This window comes from Chelonia mydas, chromosome 1, assembly GCF_015237465.2.
Source record: "Chelonia mydas isolate rCheMyd1 chromosome 1, rCheMyd1.pri.v2, whole genome shotgun sequence".
NCBI classification, from domain to species: domain Eukaryota; kingdom Metazoa; phylum Chordata; order Testudines; family Cheloniidae; genus Chelonia; species Chelonia mydas.
In genome coordinates this window covers 272,664,303-272,679,008 of record NC_057849.1, presented here as the reverse complement: position 1 = coordinate 272,679,008, position 14,706 = coordinate 272,664,303, and the positions used below count along the sequence as shown (strand labels likewise).

Here is a 14,706-nt window from a genome sequence, read left to right as displayed (position 1 = left end):
CAAGGGTATATCTACACAGAAAAAAACAAAACAAAACCCTGCATCAGCAAATCACAGCTCCTAGGTCAACTGACTCAGGTTTGCCCTATAGGACTAAAAATAGCAGTTCCTTCTCAGGCTTGGAGCCTGGACTTTGAAACCTGGTGAGGGTCTCAGAGCTGGGGCAGAATGTCTACACTGCTATATTTAGCCCCATTGTGCGAGCCTGAGTCAGTTGACCTGGGCTCTGAGACTCACTGCTAATGAAAAGAAAAAACTGGTAGGATTTGTCAGGGATAGCTGTCTTGCCCACTTTCATGACAAGTATGTTTGGTTGACCACTGAGTCTGATGAATACCTGTTGCAGGTCATTCTGCCTTGTAGCACTTCCTGTTGATTTAGTGTGGTGGTGCAGGCACTCCTGGTCTCAGTTTCTCTTTTCTGAGCCCCTTCTACACAATCAAATTGAGTGAAAGACAAAATACCCATGCTGGAGATCTCCTTTATTAAAGCTAAATAAACTTGAAATAAAATTCTCTCCCTTTGGGTTCAGGGGTTGCACATCCCTCCTCCTTGGAGCCTGTGGTTCTCAGTCCTGGCCTCTAGTCTCTCCCCTTGGGCTCAGGGGGTGCCACAACCCTCCTCTTGGGGCCTGTGGTTTTCTGGGAGTGCCTCTCTCTTAGGAGTGCGTCTCCTTCTGTGAGCACCTCTCTGCAACCGAGTCCTGATGCTCTTTTACCAGGCTGCCTAGATAGGCTTGTTTCCCTTAAATCAGTTCATCAAGGTAGCCTGGGCCCAGACTCTCCTTAAATGGGGTCAGTAACCCCAGTGATAATGCCCACATATCTTTTTGTTTTAGAGTTATTTGCAGGTACAGCAACATATATAATATAACTGTCAGAGCAAATTGTTTTGGAGACTCAGAAAACTAGTATTCAGTTTCACAGAATGTTTTATTATTCAGCTAGTTAATGGGTAAGTGCTCAATACTTTAGTCTGTATGTCTTTGTAGTATAAATATCATAACCAAGACTACAAACAATGCACAAATGTATCAAGACATAAATTCACATATGTTATGCAGTACACAGCAGGCAGCTATATCCATTGGGATATTTTCTGTCTCAACACATAAATTACACTATATCACAGTAATTGTTATATTTTAGGGCCTGAGCCAAACATAATTGATTTTAATGGGAGTCTTTCCTTTGACTTGAAGGGTCAGATTAAAGTAGAGGTTCCCAAACTCTGGCATGCATACTCCTGGGGGTATTCAAGACATCTCTGGGGGGGTATGCAGGAAAAATTGTGTAATGGTGGATTTTATTTATTAATTATTTTATGTATTACGTTTCCATAATGGCCTTTGCAGACAAATCTTTAAAATTCTGGGAATTTGTTATATAAAATATGGTAGTTAATTTACTTCAAGATGTACCAATGAGAACACAGGTACACAAAGACACTGATGTACAGAGTCCTCACCTAGGGCCAGATTTCCAATTAGGCACAGTAGGCACATGCTTAGGGGTGCCAGCATTCTAGGGGCACCTTACCTCTCTAAAATTGTGTGCAACACAAAGGTCAGCTATAGGCAGGGGGCGCTGAAGATGCTGTGCCTAGGGGTGCGTAAGGTGTAAATCAGGCCCTGTCCTTACCTCCAATCACCGTACACTGTGGGTTCAGTTGCCCAGCAACTGTCCAGTCTAACTTAGCTCAGAATTTAGGGGTTTTTTTGTTTGTATATGTCGCACTATAACTATATCTGTACATAACAGTGAAATATGGACAAATGGCTAAAGACTGGTAGTGTTAAGAAGAACACACAAAGTATCAATGATGAGAAGGGCAGGGGTACATGGGCAGCTTGTAGATCTGGAAGGGGGTACACAATAAGAAAAGTTTGGGAACCTCTGGATTAAAGATTTATTAGATAATTCATTCAATATAACAACACCAAAAATCTTTATGCCTTTTGTGAAATTTTATTCTTCTTGATGTTTTTGAACAGCAGTGCACCTAGCGTGAACAGGAGGACCTGAAAAAAGGAAGAAAAAATGGGTTAAAAATTAAAGCGGGTCAGTTATTTATGCTCATTCATATCTAAATTTAATCTGTTGCAGTTTAGAGGCCAGATCCTGCTCCCACTGATGCCACAGTAGGCAGAACAACAGGAAAGATAGACCAGTGGTTAGAAATGCTAACCTAGGACTTAGAAGACCTGGGTTCAGTTCCCTATCCCTTTCCTAAGCTTCTTGCGTGACCTTACACAGATCATTTGGTCTTTCTCTGACTTCGATCCCCCTCTGTACAATGGGAATAATAGCACTTTCCTACCTCACGGAAGTGTGTTACGAGGCTAAAGACATAAAAGACTGTGAGGCACTATGGGAATGGCGGATAAATAACGTAAATTTTGCCATAAACTTCATCTGCCCCGAAAACACACCAATTGGAAGAGATGGTGAGCAGAACAGAAAATCCTAAAATAAAATAATAAAATATCTGACAGAGAAAAGAATCCAGCAGAATATACCTGCAGATCAAAACGGTGCTCACAGATCAATTCCTTAAAGGGCTGTATGTCAGGAGAGATGGATAAATCAGTTCAGTCAGAATATGAATTAGTCTGTACCACATCCCAGTACTTAATATAAATAAGCCCTAAACCTTTTTTTTATTACTAATTTGGCCAACACTGGTAATGGGGAATTCCACTGACCTTCCAATATATGACAGTAGAACAATAAAAGTCTGTGGAGATACAGAGTTAGATTCTGCTCTCAGTCTCAGTATAAAACTGAGATAACTGAGTTTCCGACTCAGTGATTTGGGGTCTGAGCCAACTTCCTTTGTGCTCCAACAATTTCCATTGGTGGCAGTGGGACTTTGGGGTGCCTTTGGAATTCAGGGTGAGTCTTTGTCGTAATTAGATACAAATTTTGTTTTGTTTTTGCAGAGTTTATAACTTGTTTATGATATACTTTCCTCATAAATTTGAGAATGTCTTTTCTTCCTCACGTAATTTTGTGCTGTTTGACTTAGTGCACATGTATCAATTATTAATAATAATTAGGAGGAGGAGAAGGAGTATGGTATCATCTCTCAACCCCAGTAATGGACCAGGACCCCACTGTGCTAGATGCCGTACAAACACACAACAACAAGATTGTCCCTGCCCCAAAGAGCTTACAATCTCCGTAACTGACTTTTCCTCCACTGCAGGTGAAAGAAACAAGCTGTATAAACAAATAAGAGAAAGGATGGGCATCAACATCACTGAAGAAGTCTTCACTGCTCTGGGCATAGGCGTGGGAAGTAGCAGTGTGGGGGTGCTGCAGCAGTCCCAGGTTTTATGGAGGGCCGGTGGCTCCATGCCCTGCTCACCAGTTGCTGGGGTGTTTCCCACGCCTATGCCCTGCTCCTGGCCCTCCGCCCGCCCTCAGCTCCCCAACCCCTCATCTCACCTGGAGCTCAGGTCCTGGCCATCCCCACCCGCCGCTCCCAGGCCTCTGCTCCTGGGGCCTGCCCCACTTCCAGCCCCACACCTGAAGCTCTGCTCCTGGGACCCCAGCCACCAGCCCCACTCCCCAGCTGCTGGCCCCATGCCCGGCCCCACAGCTGGGGTTCTGCTCTTGGCCCTGCACATGGGGTCCAGCCTCCTGGCCCCTGCCCGGGGCTCCGCTCCTGGCCCCACACCTGCCCCCAGCTGTGGCCTTGGCCCCTTTACCCCTGTCTCGGTCCCCCCTCCTGGAGACACAGCCCTGCTTCCAGCCTCAGGGCGGGGTGGGGACAGACAGGGGTAAGGGGGCTGGCTTTAAGCACCCCCACTACTAAAAATGTTCCAGCACCACTGGCTCTGGGAATACTGTTTCTGAGGCTCTGTCTACACTAGAGACCTTACAGCAGCACAGCTGTACCAATGCAGCTGCACCACTGTAAGATCTCTCGTGTATCTACTCTATGCTGATGGGAGAGAGATCTCCCGCCGGCATAATTAAACCACCCCCAACAAGCGATGGTAGCTATGTCAGTAGGAGAAGCTCTCCCACTGACATAGCGTTGTGCACAGTACCACTTATGCCACCGGCGAAACTTCTGTTGCTCATGGGAGTGTTTTTTTCACACCCCTGAGCAACAGAAGTTTTGCCAACATAAGTGGTAGTGTAGACAAGCCCTTAATTACCAAAACCACCAATAAATAGAGACTTATCTTGCTCCCGTTGAAGTTCATAGAACTTCCTACATGATTTTAATGGGGCAGGGTCATGCCCATAGAACACTAAACTTATCTTTGTGGGTCCCACTAGTTTGTCAATATTTTCTTATTTAAAAAAAAAGCAAGTACTCTTACCTCTACAGTAAGCAGTGCAATATTAATTGCAATTAAGGCCAAAGTGTTGTTTTCAAACCACATTTTAATATACTCGTCACATCCCTAGGCAAAAGCAGATGAATAGTTATTAACTGCAAAATTATTTTTGATTCCTGGATTCAGACTGCATGTTTATAACATGTCCCTGTTCAAATTTTATGCAACAACTTCCTACCAGGGATTTACGGGTTTTGCTACTTACTCATCGGAAGGTAGTCACATTAGTGTGTAATGCTGAGAGTTGGGCCCAAAACATTTTCAAGTGTTTTTTTTTTAAATGTTTAAACCAATTTTTAAAAGTAAATGACTGAATTAGTTACCTTTTCACTCAAAAGTACTTGGACTAATGGCTGATCTAAGGGGGAATTTGCTTTTGTAAAAGCATATTGATGGATCCTCATTCAAGCATCCAATCACTCTACAATTGGATACTTAAAAGGGTATGTTTAGCTATTGCAGGTTTACTGTGATTCCCACTTATTATTCATCTCAGGATGGACTTATCTGTCTTCTGGATCATTGTTTGTGTTTGTTATACCAGTCACTTCAATAATTAATAAACTGTTATATAGGAAACAAGCTGAAAAGTAAAGAAGGGTCATTGTTACTGCAGGGAAAAGGTATTGTGCAGGTCTCACACTAATATAAACTTCCAATCTCCATGTCTTTTCCTCTTTCCACTTCCCTGTTTTTGAATAACAGTATGTGTACATATTCAGAAATCTTGGAATAGTGTAAAGAATAAAGTTTTTTTAGATTAGGACTGCTCAAAGATTTTCTGTTGAACTGTTTTCCAACAGCAAATTGGATTTTTGATTAAATGAAAATTTTCATGAAGAGTCTCTGTTTTACTTGAATTTGGGGATGAGGGGGTTTCTAGGAAAACAGAAAACCAAAAAAGGATTTCTCTTGTTTTTGACTGAAAGCTTTCAGTCTCTGGCAGTTTTCAGATAAAACACTAATTAGTTTCAGTTGTCAAACCATAAATATATAAATAAAAATATCTGTTTTTGAGCATTTGCTTTTTTGACAAAAAGTCTAAATTTTCCATGGGGGAAATAATGCTCTAATATATAGATGAGAAAATATGTCTCTATATCCCATTAAATGACCTGCTATCAGAGTTAATTCATTGCAACAACAGGGGACAGTACCAACTTGATGTGAAAAGAGTGAAATCATAGAATCATAGAATATCAGGGTTGGAAGGGACCTCTGGAGGTCATCTAGTCCAACCCCCTGCTCAAAGCAGGACCAATCCCCAACTAAATCATCCCAGCCAGGGCTTTGTCAAGCCTGACCTTAAAAACCCCAAAGGAAGGAGATTCTACTACCTCCCTAGGTAACGCATTCCAGTGCTTCACCTATCACCTAGTGAAAAAGTTTTTCCTAATATCCAACCTAAACCTCCCCCACTGCAACTTGAGACCATTACTCTTTGTTGGCTGCTAGTTCCCTTTCTGTTGAAATTCAAGTTGCTGATTAGTATCTACAAACTCCTCAATGATCTGGGTCCTATTTGTTGCTGAAAATCTCTTTTTTTTCATGCCAAACCATTCCAAAATATCTATGATTGACATGAGGCGCCTTCGGCTGATTGTCTGAAGAATATTGCCCAAGAGCATAGGATTATGGTATTTACTTTGGATCCTGCACCTCTTGAATTTTTTCCCAATGTAAGGTTATATGAGATCAACTCTGTGTGTTCTTAGGAAGTATGGTAAGATGTATCTGTTTGCTCCAGCTTTCTAATAACAGCAATCTGATGGCCCTAAACAAGCTTGTCCTTCTCTTTTATAATTAGATAGTTCTGATCTATCAGGGTTCTCAGATAATATGCTTCTTATTTTTCTGCTTGGGATTCTTTAATTCTGTAAAGTGCATGCAGATGTTCTGGTGAAAGACAACTCCTAAATAGGTGAATACACTGCTGGCATGATACAAGTAACAACAAAGATAACAATTATGCGTTTCCATAGCTTTTATGTTATATTCTTCACTCCTTTTCTGTAGCATAGCTGTACTTGCACACAGCACAAAATGGTGGATGGCAACAACTTTAGTACTGCACAAGCTACCGGTAAATGTTCTCTCATGACTGACTCTCTCTGTGATGCTCCCAGCTCCTGTTATCCTGAGATCTCTGCCTTGATCTAGAGTTTCCTGTGTGGTAGACTCCTAAAAAGTAACAACCACACCAGCAGCCTGCTCAAGAATGTCTTTGCTTTAATTATGAAGATCATTACTACTGTTTCAATTTTTTTAAAGGCACTTATAGTTTAATTAGGATTTGGAAAGAGTTTTCAAAGGTTAATTTAGGGTATGTCTACACTAGAAATGTAAGTTGAGCTATATTAGATCAACTGATAGTCACTGCAGTAATTACTGTGGTGGTGCATGTCCACACTACCCTACTTGAGTTGGTGGGATGCGCCCTCACCAGGAGCGCTTCCACAGACCTAAGAGAGGCAGTGTGGGGAGCTGAAAGCCTCGTCTCTCAGCTCCCTGCAGCAAGCCCAGCTGCCCCACAAGCTCTGGGGCTCCTGATAGGCTCTCCCCCCCACTTCCTGTTCCCCTCCAGGAGTCGGGGGGAAACCACCAGGGGCTTCTTGCCTCCCCGTTTCCTGCCAGGAGTGGCGGGGGGTCGGGGGGGGGAGCCACTTGGGCTTCTCACCCCAGCTCCCAACCAGGAATTCTCACCCCAGCTCCCAGCCAGCAGGGGGTCCACTCTCACCCAGCTCCCAGATGATAGCAGGGTCCAGCCACCTCCAGTGGACCGAGGGGTAGCTGGGCTTTAGCTGTCCAGCTTTTTTATCAATTTCACAGCTTCTGCCTCACTTTGACCTAATTGTGTAGTGTAGACCAGCCCTAAGTTATCAAAGCTAGCTACTGTGTTCACTCAGGTGAAATAAAGTTGCTTATTCCTTACCTTAATGTACACTTCATTCTCGGGGGCATCACAAAACCATTCCTTCCTATTAGATTTTGTACATGAACATGGGACGTGATTTGTGTGTTCTTTATTTTCATTCTCTTCCCAGTCTGTAAAATTGTGTCTTCCACAGCATTCCAGCTGGAAAAAAAAAGATCCTGTACTTTTAATGCCAAAACAAATAAAGAACGACACAAGGTGCCCCCAAGGTAGACAGAATTATAGTACAATACGAGACATTAGTAATAATGTCAATGATGTAGTTTATTCTTTAAAAATATGGTTTATATTTTCTCACCGTCCTCTATCATGTAAGAATCAATCTCTTTTCCAAAACAGCCATTGCATATATTTGTAATATGCAATGGCATGTATGGAATGTTCATTTTACATGTGTATATTAGGAGAGGAATATGTTCTTAAAATGTATATTTGAAAGGAATTTCTATTTGTGGCACTAGGGTCATGACAGAACTACTAAAAATGTAAACTGGAAATGTTGTTATCATGTTTTTATTCCAGGACAAATGCCAAACATTTGGACTACCACACTCAGCCTTCGTCAAGGTTTAAATGTGAGCTAAGAAAGCATTCACTTTATAAACTGTTGTTTATTCAGTCAAGCAGTAGAGGCACCAAACTGACAACAGGCCAGGCCACAGTGAAATACTACCAGAAAGAAAAGAGAAAAATCTGTAAAAATAGCAAAGGAAATGGAGTGCATTTCCATAATTAGGGCCAGATTTCTAAGGAGTACAGGTCTGATTTAGCCACCTCTATAAGAGGAAGATTTTCCAAAGCACTCACAACTCCGCAGCTCTTATGGTGGCACAGTAGGATTTTTAAGAGCTCAGCTCCCAACATGCTGAGCTCTTTTGAAAACCTGGCCATTTACCTAAATGAGAGTGGAGCTCTTTTGACAATCTAGCCCTAAGGTCCTCATTTTAGGGTTAGCACTTGGCAAAAAGCTAACTACTACCACAAAATCCCATGGGTCAGCTCTAGGCATCCTTCCCAAAAACCTGTTTGAATATCAGTGGTAGAATGGTTTGGAAAGCTGAATTTCTGCCCTAGGGGAAATTCTAATATTTCAACATTTGTTTTCATCCTAAAACAGCATGAAAAGTCGAAATATCAAAAAAATTTAAAAAAAAACGAAAAGAAAAGTAGAAACAATTCTGAAAAATTTCAATTTGGGAATGGCTATATATTTTTTATGTCATTTTTGACACTTTGCAATATTGATTCAAAATGTTTCAGGTTGAAATGTCAATTCAAAAGGAAATGTACTGTTTAGAATTTTCCTGTTGAAAAATCAGATAATTTAGTCAAAAATGACATTTTCCTAGAAATTTTTTTTTCAATGAAAAACCTTATTTTGCTGGAAAAACTTATCAAGCAAAGAGCTGTGAACTCTTAGGTTGTGGTTGTGTTTTTCTAACAATTGTTGATGACATCACACAAGAGCTGGAAGCAGAGCGGGGAATGCTGTCTTAGTTTATGATGATGATGTCACAGCACCAGCTGTTGCTGAAATCAGAACTTTGCAACTCAGAGAAGGAAGAACAGATTTTCAAAGAATGTTTGTTTTAAAATGTATCTGCAATGCAAATTAACTTGTAATTGCAAGGGCAGATACTGCTGTGAATTATTTGGGATCATGAATCATTGCCTATCATTTGTAAAGAACTTTGTAGTTCACCTTTTAAGCAATTTATTTCATGGAAAATGATGCTGCTATTAAGGACTTCTAGCAAAGGAAACTGTTCATGTCTCACCATGTAATGAAAATGTTTATGAATGCTCTGAAATATTAGTAATAAAATGTTGATATGCAGGACTAATGTGGCTTTAAGTTGCCTGTGGCAGTCGGGGCTGGTGAAGAGAAATATAGCACCAGCAGGTGTTCTCACATGCACTTGGACACTATGGTGATGAGTATGGTATAATGCATTGGAGAGATCGGCATTGCCCCCGAGGAAGGCACATGACAATTCCCTTGTGATTGCTGCGACAGTGTGACTCCAGCTATACCCTCTTACAGGATACAGTGTTCAATCCTCTCCATGCTGGGACACCTCCATTAGACAATATACATGGGGTTGAGGCCACGGCCACATCCTGCCCACATCCTTTGTAGTTATTAGCATTGGCCAAGACATTAGAGAATTCTTGCCCTTATGCTCAGGGGCCTAATTAGGCCAGTGGCCTACAGTGACCGGGACTGTGCCTGCCCCTGCACAGGGTGGCAAAGCAAGGCGTGTGGGGGAGAGGCTTTTTTGCACATCTGCAGAGCTAGCCCTATCAACCCAGTAGACATCCAAGTTTTCAGTTAAACAGTAGGGAATATATCTACTTACATCTGACACCAGCTGCCATGATATATAAGCCTGTGGCTAAACAACAGTTTTTCAGTCAGTGCTTTATGACATAAGACTTTTCATGTGATAAAAGGTAATAGAATATTTCTGGGGTGGTGATTTTTCAATTTTCTGCTTACAGTCTGCTGCACAGCATTCAGAATATTCCACTCGTGTTCTCTTCCAGTCAGATTTTTGTTCCCATAGTTAGAAATAACGGCATCAATTCTGTCATTCCACAGAATCTGGACCTGTTAATACAGAGCATTTACCATACACACTGGATGATTGAAAATAAACTGCTCAAAATACTGTATTATTAGTATACAGAGGCCCCAACTGAGATCAAGGCCTCATTATGCTTGGTAGTGAGAAACAGTCCTTGTGCTGAAGAACTTTAGTCAAAATAGACAACATAGGCAAAAGGTGGGAAGGGAAACTGAGGCACAAACTTGAAATGACTTGTTAGAGATCACACAGCAGGTCAAAGGCAGAGACAAAATCATCCTGATCTCCTGTCTCCCACTACAGTGCCCTATCCACTAGACCATGTTGCCTTTACTATGTCTTCTTAGAGTTCTGATGAAAGAACGTGTATGTCAGCAACGTGTTGTATACTCTGGTTTCATGAAAAGGCTCAGGGACCTGAAACCTGGACATTTCTGTTGTGGAAGGAGGCCTTCAGTGCTTCCACTTTTGGGAAAGGGGATACTGCAGTCTGTGTTTTTTCTTTTACTGACATTCTGCTTTCTCCAAGGGCCACCTGTGAGCAGCGTTGCTCTGGCCTCTTTACCATATATAAGAACACGGCCATGGCACCAGCAGAAAAGAAGAAAGCAAAGATGAACAAAGTGGTCCAGTGTAACAGCAGCCTCTAGGGCATTGGAGTGACAAATCACAGGGAAAAGTGCGGCTGCACAGAGGGCATGAGTATCATATGATGACATGCTGTAGGTCATGGAAACATTTCATTACCCCAATTAGCCTATTCATTCTGCAGACATGGCTGGAAGCTCTGCATTGTGAATGATAGCATGTTAGTGTAATTTATTATAATACCAGACCAGCATTATAGTTAGGATGAGATAAAATTGTATTTCGTTTACTGCTGTCTTTAAAATAACACACACATGTGCACGCACACACACACACAATTCAGAATATATCGTATCTGTTCAAATATTCCAATACAGAAAATTATTCTGTGACAGGCAGAACTCAGTCAGCATTCATTACTGGTTAAGAGGCAAATTCTGGTGCCATAGAGAGACCCAGATGCAGCAGAACAGATGCAGTTCTACTGTATAGTGTGGTGATAGGAGTTTGCTTTGGAAAACCTGCACAAGAGCCTGCACTCCCCTGTGCATGCTGAGCCTAGCTTCATGGGGACTCCGTTTGCATTCCGATGCAATAGAGTTTAGGGAGTATGGCCAGGAGAGGGAGGAGTCAGGACTGCTGTATAGAACCACCAATTACTGCCCTCCATAGAGCAGCAGTGCTGAAGTAAAGTGCGTAAACTACTATATGAAGGTACAAAACAGTGGAGTATCAGGCCAACAGCTTTGCACAATCTGTAGCTGCTGCTTCCTATTGTTAAAAAAATGAAGGTATGTAGGAGTCAATGGCAGATGCTGGGAAGAGAGGTGTGTCCTAAACCCCAGCCCTTGCAGAATTAGGCAGCTAGGTCTGGGATGCAGGGAGGTGCCTATTTCTGCTCGTGATCCACAGCTAGTAAGTTCTGAAAGTCAAGTTCCTAAGCCATTTTTTCAAGAATAGCAGCATTGCACATCTAACTCCACACAAGAAGGCTGGGGGTGGGGGGCAGAGAAATGAGACAGGCTAGGGGCCACCTCCTTTATAACCTTTAGTTCAGAGGTTAGGGAACTTACACACCATGGGTGTCAGAAGGGAAGAAAGAGGTTTCCCACCTTCTGTGTGCATGCCTTAACCACTAGACTACGGGATGCTCTGATGTGGGGCTCGCAGATGCCTTGTCTACACTAAAGGGAAAAGTCAATCTAAGCTACGCAATTTGAGTTACATGAATAGCATAACTCAAATCGACGTATATTAGATCTACTTACTGCAGGGCCCGCACTACACGACATCAATAGGAGACACTCTCCTGTCGACTTCCCTTACTCTTCTTGATCTGGTGGAATACAGAAGTCGACGGGAGAGCGATCAGCCGTTGATTTAGCAGGTCTTCACTAGACCCGCTAAATCGACTACCGATGCATCTATCGCCACAGCGTCGATCCTCCGGTAAGTGTAGACAAGCCCTCCATCTCTCTGGTTGAAGACTTTCCACCTTGTATTAAACAATATGCGTAAGGCCAGCAAATGAGTGAGGATAACTTGATAGCCCAGTGGGTAAAGCATTCACCTTAATGACAGGCAACCCACATTCAACTCCCTGCTTGTTAGGTGGGGAGGGATTGAAATGGCATCTCCCACATCCCAGGTGAGAACTGTAGCCGCTGGGCTAAAGGTCACAAAAGATGTGTGAGTTAGGCATGGACCACTTTGGGGCTTGACTCCAAAAAAGGGTTCCCAGCTGTGGACTGCAGGCCGTGGTAGGTGCCTCTCTGCAGCCCAGACTTAGGAACCTATCTGCCTGATAGGGGCAAGGCTTAGGTTACATCCATCTCATCAGCATCTGGTGTTGAGTAGCTTAGGTGGCTCCTCGCCTACCATGCTCATAGTTGTGGATCCCATTCTCAGGCACCTATCTCTCCCTGTGCATTGTAAAGGAGCCTATGTGCCTAACCCAGCATTTGTGGATTCCAGTGATTTTCAAGGAGCCTAAAAGTTAGGTGTTGCAACACTTACTGTTGTAACATCTAAATCTTTTGTGGATACTAACCTCAGTGAGTTTAGGTGCCTACAGGTTTAGACTGCAGCTGAGCAGCGGTTTTGTGGATTGCAGTGGTACCTAAATCTGGGACTTGGGTGCCTAAGTCCCTTTGTGGATCTGGGCCATAGTCATCACATAGAATTTTTGCATTCACAGACATGCTGGCTGTGCTTGCATTTAAAATAGAACTTAAGTTGACAAATAGTGTAATTAATTCATATATTTTACATGTCATGGTAACAATTACTGTTGCTACAAATTGCAAGATAGATGCAGTTCTTACATAGTGGTTAATTATATCATTCATGTTATAAAGCTCATTACATAAGCTAATTATCTAATTTCAGCATAATTCTTCTATTATTCTTTAAAAATACATTAATTCCCTATTAACAGCCATTAGAATTTTACAAAAGGTCTAGCAGTGGCAGTGCTAATGTATTGTACATTACCTACACTTCTTATATTTCGTAAGAGAAAATACCTTCTGTCATGTGAACTACTTTAGGACCACCCCATCTAACACAGTTCCATATTTTCCCCCACCCAATCATTATCTTGCAGAAACGTGTTCTATGTGGTCTTTAATTCAGCCTATATGTTCCCTCTAAACTGGGATAATACAATCTGAACTATAGCGCTACGGCCATTGTTTACACAGTCTTTGCTTGGATAGTGGGATTAAATACTTGGTACACGGAAGCCTGCCCCTTTAAGGGACAATGGGACTTTTGCATGTCAGCACTGCACTCCGCTTCACCTGTGCTGGGTATTGAATTTAAGAGGAAGGAAGCGCAGTTGTGGGCAGCTGGCTGGAGAGGTGGGTATAAATCAGGCAGAGGTTAAGGAGTGGCTGTTCAGGAAATAGCAGGGAGCAACTCAAAGGAGCCCAGGAGGGGTGAGATGGAAATGAACCTGGAACGAGCAAAAGCTCAGCCCTAGGGTGGGCAGAAGAGTGCCTGAAATTAAAGGAGAGAAGACAGACCCCTTGGGAAGGAGGGGAGCCTTTGGGTTTTAGATTTGGATTCCCCAGAAGGGGTGGACTCTTGTTAATGACTTAGTTGGAGGGCAAAATCACTGCAGCAAGTCAATGGCATGGCGAGAACAGGCTGAAGATTGTGTGGGGAAACTGGGGTGGAAGTGCTACATCTGCTGCTCTTGCTGCAGGGGGGTTCTCTGGGATGGTGAGTCATGTAACAATACCTGTGATTTTCTAAAGGCCAAATACCAACGCTGCTGGCCTGTACTGTGAGAAGTTGAATTTTATAGGGAAAGCCCCCTGGCAGCAGCCAGAGGTGTGCCATGGATCCCCACCCTTCTGTCTCTTCCTTCCCACTTCTGTATGCAGCAGTGGAGTCATCGGGGAGTTACAGGAATGTGGTGCCTTCCCGGATGTCTTGGCGTGGGGTAGCATCCAAGCTACCTGGTGGCTGGAAAGACAGCGAGTGAGCCTTCTCCCAGCCCAGCACCAGAGCTGGCTGGCATCTTCTAAATGGAGATATCAGCAGGAAGTGGGCCCATTAGCCCACAGTGAAAGGTAGTGGGGTGACACCTACTCAACCCACACTCACAAGCACCTGTATCCCTTTCAAGCTCCCCCTGGGCAGATCTATTGGTGCTACTGCTGACCAGAATATCCTTGGCTCCTGCACAGGAGAAGGCTGTAAAGACAGTCTGTGGAGGAGGAGGTGGGGAATTAATTTGCATGAGAACCTTCCAAGTCTCCTTGGGTTCCAAGTGGCTCTGTGTCCCCTAATGTGTCAGCATGAGCATACTTGGGCATATTAAATCCACTGCAGAGCTCCCATCTCAGTGCATAACATATCTCTGTACCCGCATAGGGATTGGCCCTTAATAATTTTAGCAACAATTTAAAATTAATAACAGGTCTATATGATAGAAAGTTTACATACCTCTTCTTTTCTTATATATATTAGCACTAGCATTGCAACTTGGACACCAAACAGCAGGACTATGAGTCCCAGATACTGGAAAAAAAAATAAAATAAAAATAAATATCTAAATAAGAATTATTGCACAACAGAACATTGCATGGAAAGCTGCTTCATAAACTGAAATCTGATCAGCCATGCTTATTATTTAGATGTATTCCAATAAAAGTAAGGAAATATGTCCCTATAAAAGCAATCAGAGAGCACAATACATAGGAATCGCTGCTGCTGCCATTCAGGATTAGGCC

General features: G+C 42.8%; 1 protein-coding gene across 1 annotated transcript in view; it reads right to left on the bottom strand.

The window, feature by feature from the left end:
• Nucleotides 1-915: 915 nt before the first annotated feature.
• TSPAN19 (tetraspanin 19) overlaps nucleotides 916-14,706 on the bottom strand; it is a 29,264-nt gene continuing 15,473 nt past the window's right edge. Inside the window, exons 5-9 of the mRNA XM_007069603.3 lie at nucleotides 14,420-14,494; nucleotides 9,790-9,900; nucleotides 7,287-7,430; nucleotides 4,337-4,420; nucleotides 916-2,020 (exon numbers count right to left, since the gene is read on the bottom strand). Coding sequence (XP_007069665.2) covers nucleotides 1,949-2,020; nucleotides 4,337-4,420; nucleotides 7,287-7,430; nucleotides 9,790-9,900; nucleotides 14,420-14,494 — 486 coding nt within the window. The 3' untranslated portion in view covers nucleotides 916-1,948. The remainder of the gene's footprint in view (nucleotides 2,021-4,336; nucleotides 4,421-7,286; nucleotides 7,431-9,789; nucleotides 9,901-14,419; nucleotides 14,495-14,706) is intronic.